The following is a 15,123-nucleotide window of genomic DNA, read 5'->3' as shown; positions in this document are numbered from 1 at the left end:
GCAAGAAACATGGTATTGCTGATATATTTGCAGAGGTTGTTTGAAGAGCTGGGCAAGGCTTGCTTGTTCTACCCATATTGGCTTTTGAGATCTCAACGTAGGAGCTGCTGCTAGAACTGCAGCTCAAGGATAGTGAACAGATTAGGCAGTGTGTGGAGTGAGATTACTTTCTACTAGATGGCCGACTTTGCACACATTTCTGTTCCAGAGACCAATTACCAGGGGATTTCAAGGATAGAATCAAGTTTCATTTATTATAAAATATAGGCATTAGTGGAAAATGTTCTAAGCAAAGTAATGATTTCTATCATCAATTACAGAATTTCCTCTGGTCATTTGATGGCATCACTGATGAATTTAAACTTCAATTTAAGCTTGATTTTTAAAGTTCCCTTCCTTTTCTCCCTACGTGACAGCCCATGGCGCCAAGCACATCACAAATTCCTACAAACACGTACATCTTGACACACCAAGGTTGGTTCAACCTTAAGAAGCATTTAGAATACAGCATGGATGAGGAGACTGGAACAAGGTCTGGAATAGGACACATCTATGACTGATTCTGTTCTGGACCACTGATGTGTGTCATTTCATTTTCAGAGTTTCCATAATTACAGCAATGATCTCTGAAAGACTTTTGTCTACACTGATTTGGATGAAGTTTTCTGGAGGTGATGGGGGCTCCAGAGTATCAAACTGGGACTGTAATAATGCAGGCGGCATAAAATGTTCTTTTCTTTGGTGTAAGCGTCCAGAGATGACCTCAAATGACCCGCTCAGATGGACCACCAAGAGCTGCACCTCAGCTGGCTTTTCTTCCTCTCTCGACTTCCCAGACTTCAGAGGTGCACCATTTTTTCCTCGAATTAAGATGTCTCTGTATGTTTTCTTTAAGGCTGAACAGGCTAGAACCACATGCTGTCCTGAGGTTACATCTCTGTTTAAGAAAGGAAGGAAAGAAAGGAGGGAGGTAGGGGGCTAAATAATTAAGACATTTAAAATAATCAGTCTTTTTTTTTTTTTTTTAAACCTAGGGTTGCTTAACCACTGAGCCACATCCCCAGCCATTTTTCTTTTTTTTAGATTGTTTTTAAAATTGTTTTTATTATTTTTATGTGGTGCCGAGGATCAAACCCAGTGCCTCATGCATGGTAGGCAAGCACTCTACTACTGAGCCATAACCCCGGCCCCCACCAGCCCTTTTTAATATGTTAGAGACAGCGTCTTGTTAAGTTGCTGAGGCTGACTTTGAACTTGTGATCCTCCTTCTTCCTGAGCTTCTGGGATTACAGGTGTGTACCACCATGCCTAGCTAAAATAATCAGTCTTAATTCTAGGTGGAGGGCTCCAGTTTTACTTCTCTGTCAGTGAAAAATGTCAGAAAATGCAAGTTAAGAATCAAGCGTACCTGGCTTTGGGTTAAAGATCTTCCACTAGTCAACAGAAGAATCTCAGACAAAAGTATTTACTTCCTGGGGGGTCAGTTCATCATCTGTTAATTGGGACTACCCACATTAACTGCTATAGAGCTGTCCTAAGGGAAAATAATTGCTTGATATGCCTGGTATACAGAAGAGCTCAGTGTTGCTGACTGCTCCTATGGATGCAGGACATGCTCAGCCTCAGTGTATGGACATGAGCCGCTGGCATGTACCTGTGCAGTGCAAATGGTTGGATCAGGTCCTCTGCGGGACATTTAGTGATTTGCACTCCACAACTGGCTTCTCCCCATCCACATTCTGCAGCATGGTGTGAAGGGTGGGAGTAGTTGCCAGTGCAGAGCTAGAGAAAAGGGCAGAAGAGAGCATCAGTCCCTGTGTGGGCAAGGTGAACAGGATGGGAGAAGTTTCCAGGGATGTACCAAGGAGAAAACTGGAGCCAGAAGTAGAGGCAGTGTAACTGAGCACCAGTAAGGGGAGACCTGTGTGGCCAGAGACCACACAAGAGAGTGAACCATGGTTCCACTGGGCTACAGTGTGTGGCTGGCATTCATCTTGGGGCTAGGCTGTGACTAGAGTTAAGAGGTGAGGGTAAATGCTGGTGTAAAAATCTGTAAAAATGCTGGTAAAAATCTGATAGAAAGTTAAGGGGCCTTCCTTTGATATTATGGCCAAGTCGAACTGGGACCCACTGGATGGAATGTGCTGAGAACCCAACCTACAGGCTCAGCCATAGGGTCTGCCCCACAGCCATGGTGTGAGCTTGTTTATTCTCAATCTAGAGGTCTGGTCTAGGCCCTCCTGAGGATTATCACTTCTGCTTTGATTACTGGTCAGTATTACCGTAAAGAAACTCTGACATCAATAGATGGGCAGGAGTTCTCTACAGTAAAACCCTAAGCCCAGCCATGTCAATAGGGTGTGAAAAGAGCAAGTTGAATTTCTAATCATAAGTATACTCTAACTTCATATGGTCCAGATGGTATTAATTTGATAAAATATGACTTCATCTTAGAAAGTCAAACCCATTTCCTGCCTTTTATCCTTTACCAGTCCCAACCAGAATTTCCAGTGGGGTCAGGCCCCAGGTGGAAGGATCTTGTTAGAGGCATGATAGAGAGCTGGATAATGCAGGTCTCTCCAATCCTGGTGGACAATTATGTGTTGACTTACAAATGACCCCAGTCTTTCCTGATTGTCACAACTTAAAGGGGAGAAAAAGTAATGGCTAAGATAGGCTATAGCATCTTCTTCTCTCTTCCAAGTCCTTGAATTATTACATAACTTAATGTGTGATTTAGCCTACTCTTGGAAGTGTATGTAATTACACATTCACATAGAAGAAGGGTGGCATCAGTTAAAATTTTGTAAGGACTTACTGTATATTAGTCATTTTAGAACATAATCCATACATCATTTTATTTCTCACAATAATCTGTGAGTAGGAACTATATTTATCCCCATTCTACAGATTAAGAAACAGGTGTGGAAACTGAATGGCTGTCAAGACTGCCAGCTAGAAATTGTGGAGCTGGTGGGAGATCTGTCCCCAGAGCCCAAATAACGTATGTGCTGTCCATGGCTCGTTGATATCCGTGTTCGTTACTTGAAAGGAGTGGACTCTATTTCTGGGATCCTTTATCATTACCTGGTTGTGACTTGTGACCACTGTCTTTTCTCATGCGAGTTTTTACTTTCTGGCTGATGCCAAAGCCCTATGGTCTCTTACCTTAGTAAAATGTCATGCAAATTGCAAAGCCATGGAATCCTGTCCTGAAATTAAAACAGACACAAATTGACTTCCAGGTATAGTTTGTACAGAAACAACTATGTCATATTCACAGATGTTAAGACCCAGTTGTTTCGAGAAGTAGGTCATATACCAGGGAGAGGGGCCAAGTCAGTGGGCCATTAACCACAGAAACATTTTCTTGGTTTGGGTGTCAGTGACTCTTTTATAACAATAAAAATTGCCTTAAGGCACCATTAATTATCTACCCCTGAAAATCCCCATGGTGTATGTTTTCCCTTGTTCTGGTATGCTGACACATCTCTTGCTGCTTTCCTTACATATCTCAAATGCAAAGGGGTATTCACACATACCCTATGCCAATCTTTGAACTTTCCAAAACAAAACTCTGTTCAGATAAATAAATTGTGAGAAATTTGTATTTTTGCTAAAGAGAAAATGGAGGAAGTTTACACAGCAAACTGTAGTGTCTCACAAAGAAATCCTTTTAGACATGGTTCTCTCCTCCTTCCCAGAGTACATCCTGATTATTGGCCATAGTGCCAATGAAAAATAAAGATGAAAAAGTTTTTTTAAATCATTTATTCAGCTGGGTATTTCTATGCCACTACAGTATGCATTTGGGAGTTAGGTGGGGCTCTGGTTTCTCCAGGATGCCTTTTCCCACCTTGGCCCAGAGGAGTCACCAGATTCTTTGCTGCTTTTGAGTCCAGAGGGTACAAATATGTTTTCTTTTCCATATTTTGTTACTGGTGGCAAGTATTTGTAATAATTACAAAGGCAGCCATCAAATCAAACTAAGGGTATCTTACTTTATGTAAAGATAACAAAGTATGTAAAGATAACATAAAGTAAGATACCTGGGCTATGTGTTTTATATAAGGCTTATAGCCTCCTCTCCCATCTCTTCAGGGACACCAGATAACAGCCCTGCCTTCCTGGCCTTGGGCAGCTTCAAAACCTGGGGAAGGAGTTATTCCAGTTTAGTTCAATCTTGCTACTTTGATTCTAACACCTGAGATTTTCTCATTTTGCTTTAGACTTTGGTCAAGCCTTAGGTCATTTTAATTTTCTCTTGATCTTTTCCACGAGGAGCCTTTTCAGCTCCCCAGCTCTGAGCCAGTACCTTTGGCTCCCAGATTCTGCCCCGAGCGCAGGCTTTTCCTACTTCTTATTCAGAGTAATTCAGTGTTCAGTGACTGAAAATTTATTCTACCAAGGCCATCACTTTGTGCTCAGCAAACCATAAACCCTCCTTAGAAAACTGTGCAGTATAAATGTTTTTTCTTCATCAAACAAATTAATTTTTCAAAGCATTGTGTGCTAAAGTTGGGTTGAGGATCCTGGGAGATTTGCTAATCATAGACCTCTAAGACTTTACTTTCATGTTTACTTTCATGAACACACTTCACCCAGTGATCTTGGGAGTTCAAATGCAATCGCTACAAAATTCATACAAGGTAGAAATCAAAGGAAAACAGCTCTGTCATTTATACCAATTATATCCTAAGGGACAACAGCTACAAAATTCATAAAAAACATTATTTAAATTACAATAGCTATTGCTATGTATACACATTGTAGCTTAAATGGATTCAACAAATGAAACATCAGTTTATGCCAACACTTGTCTAAGTGCCTTTAGTGAACAAGTGTGGTCATTTGTAGATGCAATAACAAGATGATGAGGACTACCAGCTCCCAATTTGCAGACCACAAGAACTCTGTTAATGAAATTAGAAATATGGAGAGATTCTTGGAGACTCTTGGAGAAGAGCATATATATTTAATGTTTTTTATTATCAAGATTCTACAGGACATCATTCTCAGAAGCTAGATGTTCTAGAGAATCTGCTAGGAAAAAAAGTTGGAAGGGCTACATAAATGTAGCCCAGAAATGCAATTTAAAACTATAGTTGCAAAACAGAATTTTCTTGGGCTTGGTGGGAAGCAGGAGGGAAGGTGTCAAAGATTTTAGGAAACAGGGAGAATGAGCTGGACTGACTGAAATGTGCAGTATTTTGTGATGAAAAATTGCTCCTGGGCAGAGGCTGCCAGTTGAAGCACCAATTTGGATTTCCATCTTCCTTCATTTATTTACAAGTGGGGATTATGTGTTTAATGGGCCCTAGACACTGTTCTGGGTCCATACTCTAGACATGATCACTCTGAATTTGAGTTACTTTGTTTTGTTTTTGGTGCTAGGGATCTAGTCCAGGGCTGTGTTGCTAAGCAAGTGCCACATTTCTGAGGTACATTCCAGCCCTTGAGTTAACTTCTAAGGCACCATTAGACTCCACAGTTCTAAATTCCTGTCTTTCTTGCATTCCCCTCGTGATTAGCAAAGTTTTCCTACCACATTTATGGACTAGTGGAGATGAAAAAGATAACATTATTTTTATAAGCTGTTTTTTTTTTAAACATACATATTTTCTAAAGCAGCTCCTTTAACAGAAAGCTGTAACAAAGTAGGGAGATAGGGCCTTGAAGCCTCATGCATGAGGATGAGGATTCAACCTCTTTCCTGCTCCCCATCCCCCACCACTCTTAACCTTTTTCTTTCCATTTAACCAACCCAGATTCACTTCTTGAGAATCACATATTTTGTGAATTATCAAAGGTCATTAACCTAACAGGAAAAGTATGACCTTTAAGGTTAGAGAGACTCCCTTCGCTGGGTGGCTTTGCTCCAGTTATTAAACTTCTCGGTGCCTCTCTTTTTTTCACCTGAAAAATGGGTATCATATAATTTAGTGAGCTGCTTTGGGATTTAAATAAGAAAACAAATACAATTTCACTTTAAACATGATTTAAGGGTTGAAATTAACTTTGAATCTTCAAGAGTTTTAATTTGTGAATTTATAGACACTGGAATTTAATTTCACAAATGCTGACTATTAATAATGAGCAAAGCACCAAATTGAGCATTGGGGATACAAACATGAGTGACATGGTTCCTGTTCTCATAGGAATCACAGCTTGATGGAAGAGACAGATGAACAGATGAGCTGTAGGGCAAGGGCAGTGATGAGGGTGTGAAAGAGATGCTAAGGGCCACAGCTACACAGTATGGAGAGTGGTGGATTTTGATAAGGCCTCCAGAAGAGCAAATCTTGAAGGATAAGGAAGATTTCAACTGGAGAAGGACCTGCCAAGCAGAGGGGAGGGGTGATCTGAGACTAGGAGCATAAAGATGTATCCTGAGAACTGGAGAAAAGAAAAGCAGCTACTTAGCTCTGGGAGCAGAGTCTGGAGAGCTGAGTGTAGGAATGTCAGGAGATGCTGATTCACTAGCCAAGATCTAAGTGACCTGCTAAGGAATTCAGACCTTATTATAGGGGCAGGAGGAAGAACTTGGATGTGTGAGCTCCACATTTATGTTCCTGATGTCTGTGAATAAAGGGAAAGATCTATTTACAGATGAAGAAACTGGGACCAGAAGGAGAAGCAAATACCCAGAGCAATGTACCTACCCTCTGAACAGATACCTTGGACAGCATAATAAATAACAAGTATCAAACCCACAAAAAATGTCTTAGAGGAAAGAGAGGAGGAAACAACTCAGGTTTGCATTCCTGTCTGCTGGTTCTGATGTTCAAGGTCATGTCACTCTCCATAGTCCCCACATGCAATGATGGGAAAGGTACGGGGCACCCCTACCCCCAGCCCAGGGCTCAGAGGGAGCACAGTAAACCTTCTTCCAAGAGTTAAGTCAGAACATCAGGAGGCCACGGGTTTCCTTGGTCTATAGTTTCAGTGCTCTGATGGACACAAATAGAGAAAGTGCCTTCTGGAAGTGATGGGTCTTTGGAGAAGAGGAAGAGATGGTAGAGGGTATCAGCTCTGTTGGGGGAAAGGGGAAGGAAGAGTGGAAAGCATATGAGGGGAGGAGGGGAGAAGGGTTGGTTTTTACCTGGTACAGAAATTAAGTACACAAAGGAAAGGATGCATGTATAAAGAACACCCCCACACACACACACACAAAGGGAAAACTACAAAATTCAATTAGTAAATATTTTTGAGGAAACCAAGGGTGATATATCTGTGGAAAAAAAATTGGTACTTTGCAGATTTCTTTTAATACTGGGACAAATATTACATTTACAGTAAGGAGAATTATTATTTTTAAAAGCTCTCTTTTCCTTTTTTTTTTTTTTTTTTTTGGTACCAGGGATTGAACCTTAACCACTGAGCCACATCCCTAGCCCTTTTTTATATTTCATTTTGAGGCAGGGTCCCGTTGAGTTCCTTAAGGCCTCACTAAGTTGCTGCATCTGGCTTTAAACATGTGATCCTCCTGCCTCAGCCTCCTGAGCCACTGTAAAAGCTCTCTTTTTCAAACAGACCTTAAAGTCTACTTGGGTATCACCGTGGGACAGCACGGTGATGCATGGAGGAGATGCGCTGATTGAGAGCTTTGAAATTCTTTATTGATACCATCATCATCATTCTAATCAGTTTTCCCAGCCTGGGGGGAATATCCTTCCAGGCTGTCACTGTCCATGGAGCTTTGTGCAATGATGAAAATGTTCTAGATCTGTATTGTTCAATAGGGTAGCCACATGTGGCTCTTGAGGTCATAAAATGTGACCAGTTCAACCCAGAACTGGATTTTACATTTTATTTCATTTTAATTACTTAACAATTAAATGGCCTCAAGGAGCCCTTGATAGTTCAACTTAGATCTTAGCCCTGAGCTCTCTGAGCATAAAACATCCCCAAATTCCCCTAGAATTCATCAAGTCAAACCTGTGCCTCAGCTTCTGACACTGTAGTTTGATCCACATGGTACAGCTCCTCAGCACAGCATCACAGGACTAGTTACCAGGGCAACCAGAGGGCACAGGGCCAGCACAGCTGTGACCCACACTTTCACTCCTAGACTCCCTCAGCTCTTGTCAAGTATGAAAAACACCTGCTGTTCTTCCTCCTTGTATCTGAGGTTGGTGTGCTTCTCTCTAAGGATGGCTGACTTGCAGTTGCTCTTGGATACATTCAGAAAGTGCAGAGCTCCTCCTTATCCATGGCTTCACTTTATAAGTGTTCAGTTACCCAGTTTACCATGGTCTAAAAATTTTAAATGTAACTCATAAATAAAAATTCACAAGTTTTAAATAACTTTTATTATAGCATATTGTTATAACTGTTCTATTTTGTTATTAGTTACTGTTAATCTCCTATCTTGCCCAATTTATAAACTAAACTTTAACTTAGATATGCACAAGAAAACATCATCACACAGAGTGTGGTACTACTCATGGTTTCAGGCATCTACTGAGGTCTTGGAATGTACTCCCCATGGGTAAGGGGGCACCACTGTAACCTGTGTTTCTTCCAGTGGCCACTGGAAGAAAAGGGCAGGGACAGCTTTTCTCCTGTATACAAATTCCTTTTCTGGATTCTACCTACCCCATTCAGAGAGCCTACTGAACAAGCATCATTGGTAAACAACAGTGATGCCTGTTCAATGATTTTTAAAACCCATCTGTTTACGCCAGGAGTGGTGGTGCACACCTGTAATCTCATAGGCTCAGGAGGCTGAGGCAGGAGGATCACAAGTGCAAAGCCAACCTCAGAAACTTAGCAAGGCTCTAAGCAATTTAGTGAGACCCTGTATCTAAATAAATAAATAAACAAGACTGAGGATGTGGCTCAGTGGTTGAGTGCCTCTGGGTTTAATCCTTGTTACAAAAACAAAAACAAAAACACAACAACAAAAAACCCATCCATTGTAGCTCAGAGGCAGAGTGCTCACCTAGCATGCATGAGGCATTGGGTTCGATCCTCAGCACCACATAAAAATAAAATAAAAGGTATTGTGTCCACCTATAATTAAAAAATAAATATTTTTAAAAAACCCATCCATTGGGTTGCTTTGCTTTGTTACCTTTTATGTCACTCACCAAAGAGAAACACAAAATAATACCAGCACAATTACACTCTGAAATAATGATTTACTTTATGTGTGTGGATCTGTGTGTAACACTAGAAATAGTAATAAAAAAGTGATATTTATTGAATGCTTTGGGCACTATTCTGCACATATTTTTCTTATTATTTCATTTAATTCTTCCTAGAACCCACTGATATAGGTCCTGTTACCATTCTAAATCTACAGGAAGAAAATAAGGCACCAAGATGCTGATCCATTTTCTGAAAGTCACAGAGCGTGGTGTTGGGTCCAGGTTGTCTATATTGTTTATTATTTCTAGTATGATATCAATATTATTTAAATTATTACCCTGTGTCTCTTTCATAGTTTCCTTGCCCCATGTCCCATATCTTCTAAAATCAGATGTTGCAAACGTCATTTTGCTGGCTCAAGGCTTGAACCATTGCAAACTCAAGTGACACTTCCTAAAACAGGGAGAAGTGCCAAAGAGTTCTCTAGAACAGCTGAATAATGGTTGTGACTCTCACCTTTCAAGGCAGAGCAAAGGGAGATGATGAAATTGGAGGGTGAGCTGAGGCCAATGAAAAGTAAAACAAGCGTTGGTCTTTGGCCAGTTCCATTTGTTCCTGCCCTTTGGACACATTTAGCCCAGGGAGTAAGACGTGCCTTGCTGCTGTGTGGATGGACCCAGCTCTTGACCTGGCCCTCTCTCTCTCTTGAATTACTGTTCCTTCAGCTGGTGAATTCAAGAGTTTGTAATTCCAGTTTGAGAAAGACTCTTTGGGATGTAGCCTCATGACTGTGGCATTCATTCACACATTCATGCACTCCAAAACATGCCATAAATATTTTCTGACATTTACTCTGTGTCAGGGCTAGGGTTACAATGGTTAACAGATAAATCCACAGTCCCTGCCCTTTTGGGGGTAAAGTCTAGTTGTAGAGATGATTAATCACATTCTCACACTAATATTTGCTGAGGTGCGACTGGGACAAGGACAACAGGTATATGGTGTTCTGAGAGTTCGTCATGGAGGCTTCAGAGGTTGGTCAGGGAGGGCTTTGCAGAGGCAGTGGTATGGGAGCTGAGATCTGAAGGATGAGCAGGTTCACTCTGGGAAGAGGAAAGGAAGTGCATTCCTGGCAGAAGTGGATACACAGGTCCTTCAGGGAGGGGCATGGTAGCAGGAGGGACTGAGAGGATGGCTCACAGCATCTAAAATAAGTTGGAGGCGGGTGGGCATGGAGGCCAGCCTGCACATGTTTAGGAATTTAGGTGTTTGACCTGGACTTTGAGAGCAGTAGGAAGCCGTTAAAGGATCTCAGGCAGGGGTGACATGGCTACAGCTGAATTTTCAAGATCACTCTGGCCTTGGGGTGGTTGTCAGAGTCTAGTGATGGTGGTTGGCTGATCGGGCCTGGGAGAAAATGAGGAACTTCCCCTTGTTTGTGACACAGGGGACCTCTGCCTTCTCAGGGAGGCTCTACATTCTGCAGACTAATACCTGGCAGCAAGGTGTTGTGGCAGACCCTTCCCAAGCCGGGGCAGAGGGTGACACTGCTCCTAGTGCTAAGCTTACAGGGATGGTCAGGGCCAGAGCTAACAGGTGCAGGACCCACCATGCAGCTGGCTCTTTGGAGCGCCCATCCTCTGGTTATCTCATGACTGAGGAACTCCACTACACCAAGCACGATAGAGATCTCAACACCAGGTGGAGTATGCGTGTTGGACACAGAGAGCCAAAGTTACCTGGTCATTCAATGGTATCCCTTTCTCCATCTTCATTCGATTTTCCTTTGGATGATAGTCATCTGCATCATAGAATTTCCATCCCAGCTTAAAGAACAAAGGAAAAGAGAGTATGTGGCAGGCAGTAGGGCTATGTTACTAACGGGCAGTGTGGAAACAACACTGTTACCTTCCTCCCCATTGTAGGTGCCAGGACATCCCCCATAGACACACCAGGGAAAAGCCCCCCCCCCGACCCCCCCCGTTCATTCACCACTATTCATAATTACCAAGGAGAAAAACTGACTTGCTACAATGGTTCCTAAGCCATGCAGAGGTGTCTGGTTCAAAATCACCATAGGCCAGAAGAAAGGGGGGAAAGCAAAGGGACAAGAACATAATGGGACACACAGTTGTTAGAACAGGTTACCTCGGATGCCAGCAGGGCGCCCACTGTTGATCTGTGGAGAGGACACAGATGTTCCAGTTACTGCCCTCGCTCAAAGTATGCAGCACTTTCTTCCTCACAAGGATGCCTCGGAAACAGGTGTCTGGGCAGCCGTGCTAAAGTGCCAATCCCTGTGTGATGCTAAAGTGATGTCCTTCCTGTTTTCTAGGAATGCCTTTGAAGAAATAGTTAACCAGTTGCTACTGTTTGTTTTTCAAAAGGCAATATATCAGATTTCATTAAACCTCTGAAGTTTTTTTTTTCCCCCTTCAATAATCAGTGCTCTGGTCTGTATTGTAAAAGAAAATACTGAATTAATAAAATGATAAAAATTCTGCTGAGGAAATTGGAGGGAGGAGTCTGATGAGGGATTTAAGCTCTAACTGCATCCATGCAAAGTTCAGTGGGCATACAGAAGCACTGGGGCTTAAAAGAGACAATCTTAAGGGCCAGGCATGGTGGCACACACCTGTAATCTTAGTGGTGCAGGAGGCTGAGGCAGGAAGACGGTGGGTTCAAAGCCAGCCTCAGCAAAATTGAGATGCTAAGCAACTCAGTGAGACCCTGTCTCTAAATAAAATACAAAATAGGGCTGGTGATGTGGCTCAGTAGTTGAGCCCCCGAGTTCAATCACTGTTTACCCAACCCCCTTCCCTCAAAAAAAGACACTCTTAAAATAGAGGTCATGGGTCAATGACTCAAGAACAACCACCACTTGTGAAGATTGGGAGTTAAGGGCTGAGGTTGTAGCTCAGTAGTAGATCATATGCCTAGCAAGTGTGAGGCACTGGGTTTGATCCCCAGCACCACATAAAAATAAATAAAATAAAGGTATCATGTCCATCTACAACTTCAAAAAAAATGGAGTTAAATGCTCTCTGTGCACAACATCTGATAACAACTGTTGTACCCTAAAAAGCAGTGGGAGCTAGAGAAAAGGGCTCAGGGCTGGGAATGCAGAGGAACTCAAAAAAGGAGGTGTGGTCCATAACCACAATTCAGCCACAAAATGTCTGAGATCCTGGGAAAGTTGCCTGTTCCTCTAATCCTCAGTGTTCTCAAGGGACCTGAGGTACATAATTATCCTTTCACCTGTATTTTAATCAGTGAATATTGAGCACCTACTAGTTTCCACAATCCAATGGTGAGATCTCTGAGACATGGTCTCAGCCCTCTTGAGGCTCACAGTCTAGGGCCATGGGGAGGGATGGAGCCTGGCAGACAGTGATGCATCCAGTCATTTCTGGCTCTCGGTTTCTGAAGTGTTGCCCAAAGACTCTTTTTACTGTATCCTTACACCATTTTATTCTGCGATCTCTCAAGTTTTGCCAACCCCTACAATTACTTACTTGATTATTTTTATTTAATTACTTCACTTTTAAAAATTAAGTCTTTAAAGAAACACCTTTTCCTTCCCTTTTATAGGCATTGCTCACTTTAAATAGAAGGTAATAAAAAAGATGTATACAACCAAAACAAAACAATGTGACTAAGTTCTAGTTGGACACGTCTGCCTAACAAGGGTCTTGTCATTCTTTTTTTTTTTTTAAAGAGAAAGAGAGAGAAAGAGAATTTTTTTTAATATATATTTTTTAGTTTTTGGTGGACACAACCTCTTTATTTTATTTTTATGTGGTGCTGAGGATCGAACCCAGCGCCCCATGCATGCCAGGTGAGCGTGCTACCGCTTGAGCCACATGCCCAGCCCTCTTGTCATTCTTTTGTTAAAGTAGTATCACAGAGTGTCAAAGGTACATTGGTATCAAACCAAGACTGGCTCCTTGATGTAAACAAAGGACTGAAGGAGAAACAACCCCTTTCCCATTATGTTTGCTCCATTTAATTCCACAGAGGTGGAATGCTGCAGACAGGTGGTGAATCACCAACCCAGGTGAACTCCATGCCTAATGAAGCCAGAGTTGTACACAACAGAAATCACATTTAAGACCAACTTAGATTAACCATGAATGAACATGTCAGCTGTCACTCATATTCTAAAAGGAAAGCTATGCAGATTCAGGTATAGATTGGCAGGAAGAAGATAGAAGGGAAAAGAAAAGCCACTGTCTGCTGCTCCATCCAAACCTCCTCAACCAGAAAATGGGGACTCTTGGACACACACCAGGGACCTAGTAGAAATCAGACAAAGTGAGTGCCCGCTTTGGTGGAGACTAGTCAGATCTAAGCATTACAAACAAAATGTCATGGCCCAAATGTCTCCCAGTGGGTCTAAATCAGGAATAAGGAACTTAAAAGACATCGGACTAGCAGGAAAAGGAAGGGATGCAGAATAAACATATTTGAAAGGACCACTTGATCCACCAAAGATGAGGGTGGCTTCACTAAGACTGTCAAAATATAAAGAAAGCTGGGCTGGGGATGTAACTCAGTTGGTAGAGTGCTTGCCTAGCTTGTATAATGTCCTGGGTTCAATCCCCAGAACCAAAGAAAAAATAAAAAACTAACAGTACTACTATTAAAATAGTTCATTCATTTGTTCTTCAAGTCAGCAAATATTTACTGAGCACTTACTATCTGCTAGGCACTGCTTGGGACACATATCAGTAAATGAAAAAGATTTCATACATTGGTGGTGGTGGGGGGTGGACACAGTAAAAACATTAACTAGGTAAACTTCTTGACACCATTTTAAATGGAATCTTCCTGTTTTGAGACTATTGTTCTCTTAAGCCATTAGGCCATGGCAATTATTTTTCCAAATGTTATGAAGTATAATTAAAAATCCTGCAGGGCCCTAAGAGGAATTCATAGAAATCATCAAAGAATTCACTGCTGCTACATCCTAACGATAAAAAATAACAATTCTCAGTCATTTTATTACTCAGTCAGCAACATCTGACACATCTCTCTGATCTTTAGCCATCAGAGTGTTCTGGGCTCAGTCCTTTGCTAGTTTCTACTTCAATACTATCATGGTGATCTCAGTATCTCATGTCTTTAAATACATCCACGTGTCAGTGATTCCCACATTTTACATCAAAAGTCCTTTCTTCTTAACTCCAGACTTGGATATGCAATGATCCCTTGATATATCCACTGAATTAAAAGGCCCATCCAATGCACCATATCCTACACTGAGATTTGTGTGTTTTACCAGGACTGAACCCACGGTGGTCTTACATATGCTAAGCAAATGCTCTACCACTGAACCACACCCCCAGCCCGCACACTGTATAGGTGTCCTTAATTTATCCTTTGCCATACTAGAATCTAAACTTTTTGAGGACAGGAATTTCATCTGTCTTGTCTACTATGTGACACTGACATAAAGATTGAGCTCAATAAATAGTTACTGAGTACATTATAAGCTGTAAATAACATGATTCAGACACCTCTCATCTGACTCAAGGCTTACACTTTGCTCAAGTTCATAAAGTCAGGCAGCATGAGATCTAAGACCTAGGACTCAGATCTCACTACATCACAGTATGACAATAATTTTATACATTCTAGTTTCTTCAAATCATAGGACAGCTAGGGATTTTCAAATTGTTTTATTTTGGGGGGGCGGTGGAGGGAAAGGCTGGGGCTCAAAGGCCAGGCATGTACTTTATTACTGAGGGTCCTGGGCTCTATGTTTTATTTCAATTTCAATATAAGATTTCCTGTCTTTGAGGTTCAAAACATCAAGATAATTTTGGAAAGCTATAATTTACTTCCTGGAACAAAAGCCTTTAATACACTTCTGACCAAATAGGTAGTTTGTGATTCAGAAAATTCTAGAAGGATAGTGTTAGGCCTTAGAAAGCTATTTTCTTAAGTTCTGTCTTTGCTGCTTGTTGTTGGATATTGCAGTAGGTAGGATTTTTTTTTTTTTTTTTTTTTTTTTTTTTTTTTTTTTTT

At 41.5% G+C, this 15,123-nt stretch overlaps 1 protein-coding gene across 5 annotated transcripts in view; it reads right to left on the bottom strand.

The window, feature by feature from the left end:
- Nucleotides 1–226: 226 nt before the first annotated feature.
- The window catches only part of Idnk (IDNK gluconokinase), a 15,844-nt gene continuing 947 nt past the window's right edge, over nt 227–15,123 (bottom strand). For 2 of the 5 annotated variants that reach the window (XM_015506073.2, XM_015506076.2), the window contains exons 2-5: nt 11,242–11,272; nt 10,833–10,919; nt 3,169–3,212; nt 227–937 (exon numbers count right to left, since the gene is read on the bottom strand). In XM_015506073.2, the coding sequence (XP_015361559.1) occupies nt 586–937; nt 3,169–3,212; nt 10,833–10,919; nt 11,242–11,272 (514 nt within the window). In that variant the 3' untranslated portion in view covers nt 227–585. Of the gene's footprint in view, nt 938–3,168; nt 3,213–10,832; nt 10,920–11,241; nt 11,435–15,123 lie in introns of all 5 variants that reach the window. The other 3 variants (XM_015506074.2, XM_015506072.2, XM_048800417.1) reach the window with 3 other exon arrangements.

This window comes from Marmota marmota, unplaced genomic scaffold, assembly GCF_001458135.2.
Source record: "Marmota marmota marmota unplaced genomic scaffold, marMar, whole genome shotgun sequence".
Classification (NCBI taxonomy): domain Eukaryota; kingdom Metazoa; phylum Chordata; class Mammalia; order Rodentia; family Sciuridae; genus Marmota; species Marmota marmota.
The sequence above is the reverse complement of the archived record's forward strand: the minus strand, read 5'-3'. Positions and strand labels throughout refer to the sequence as shown.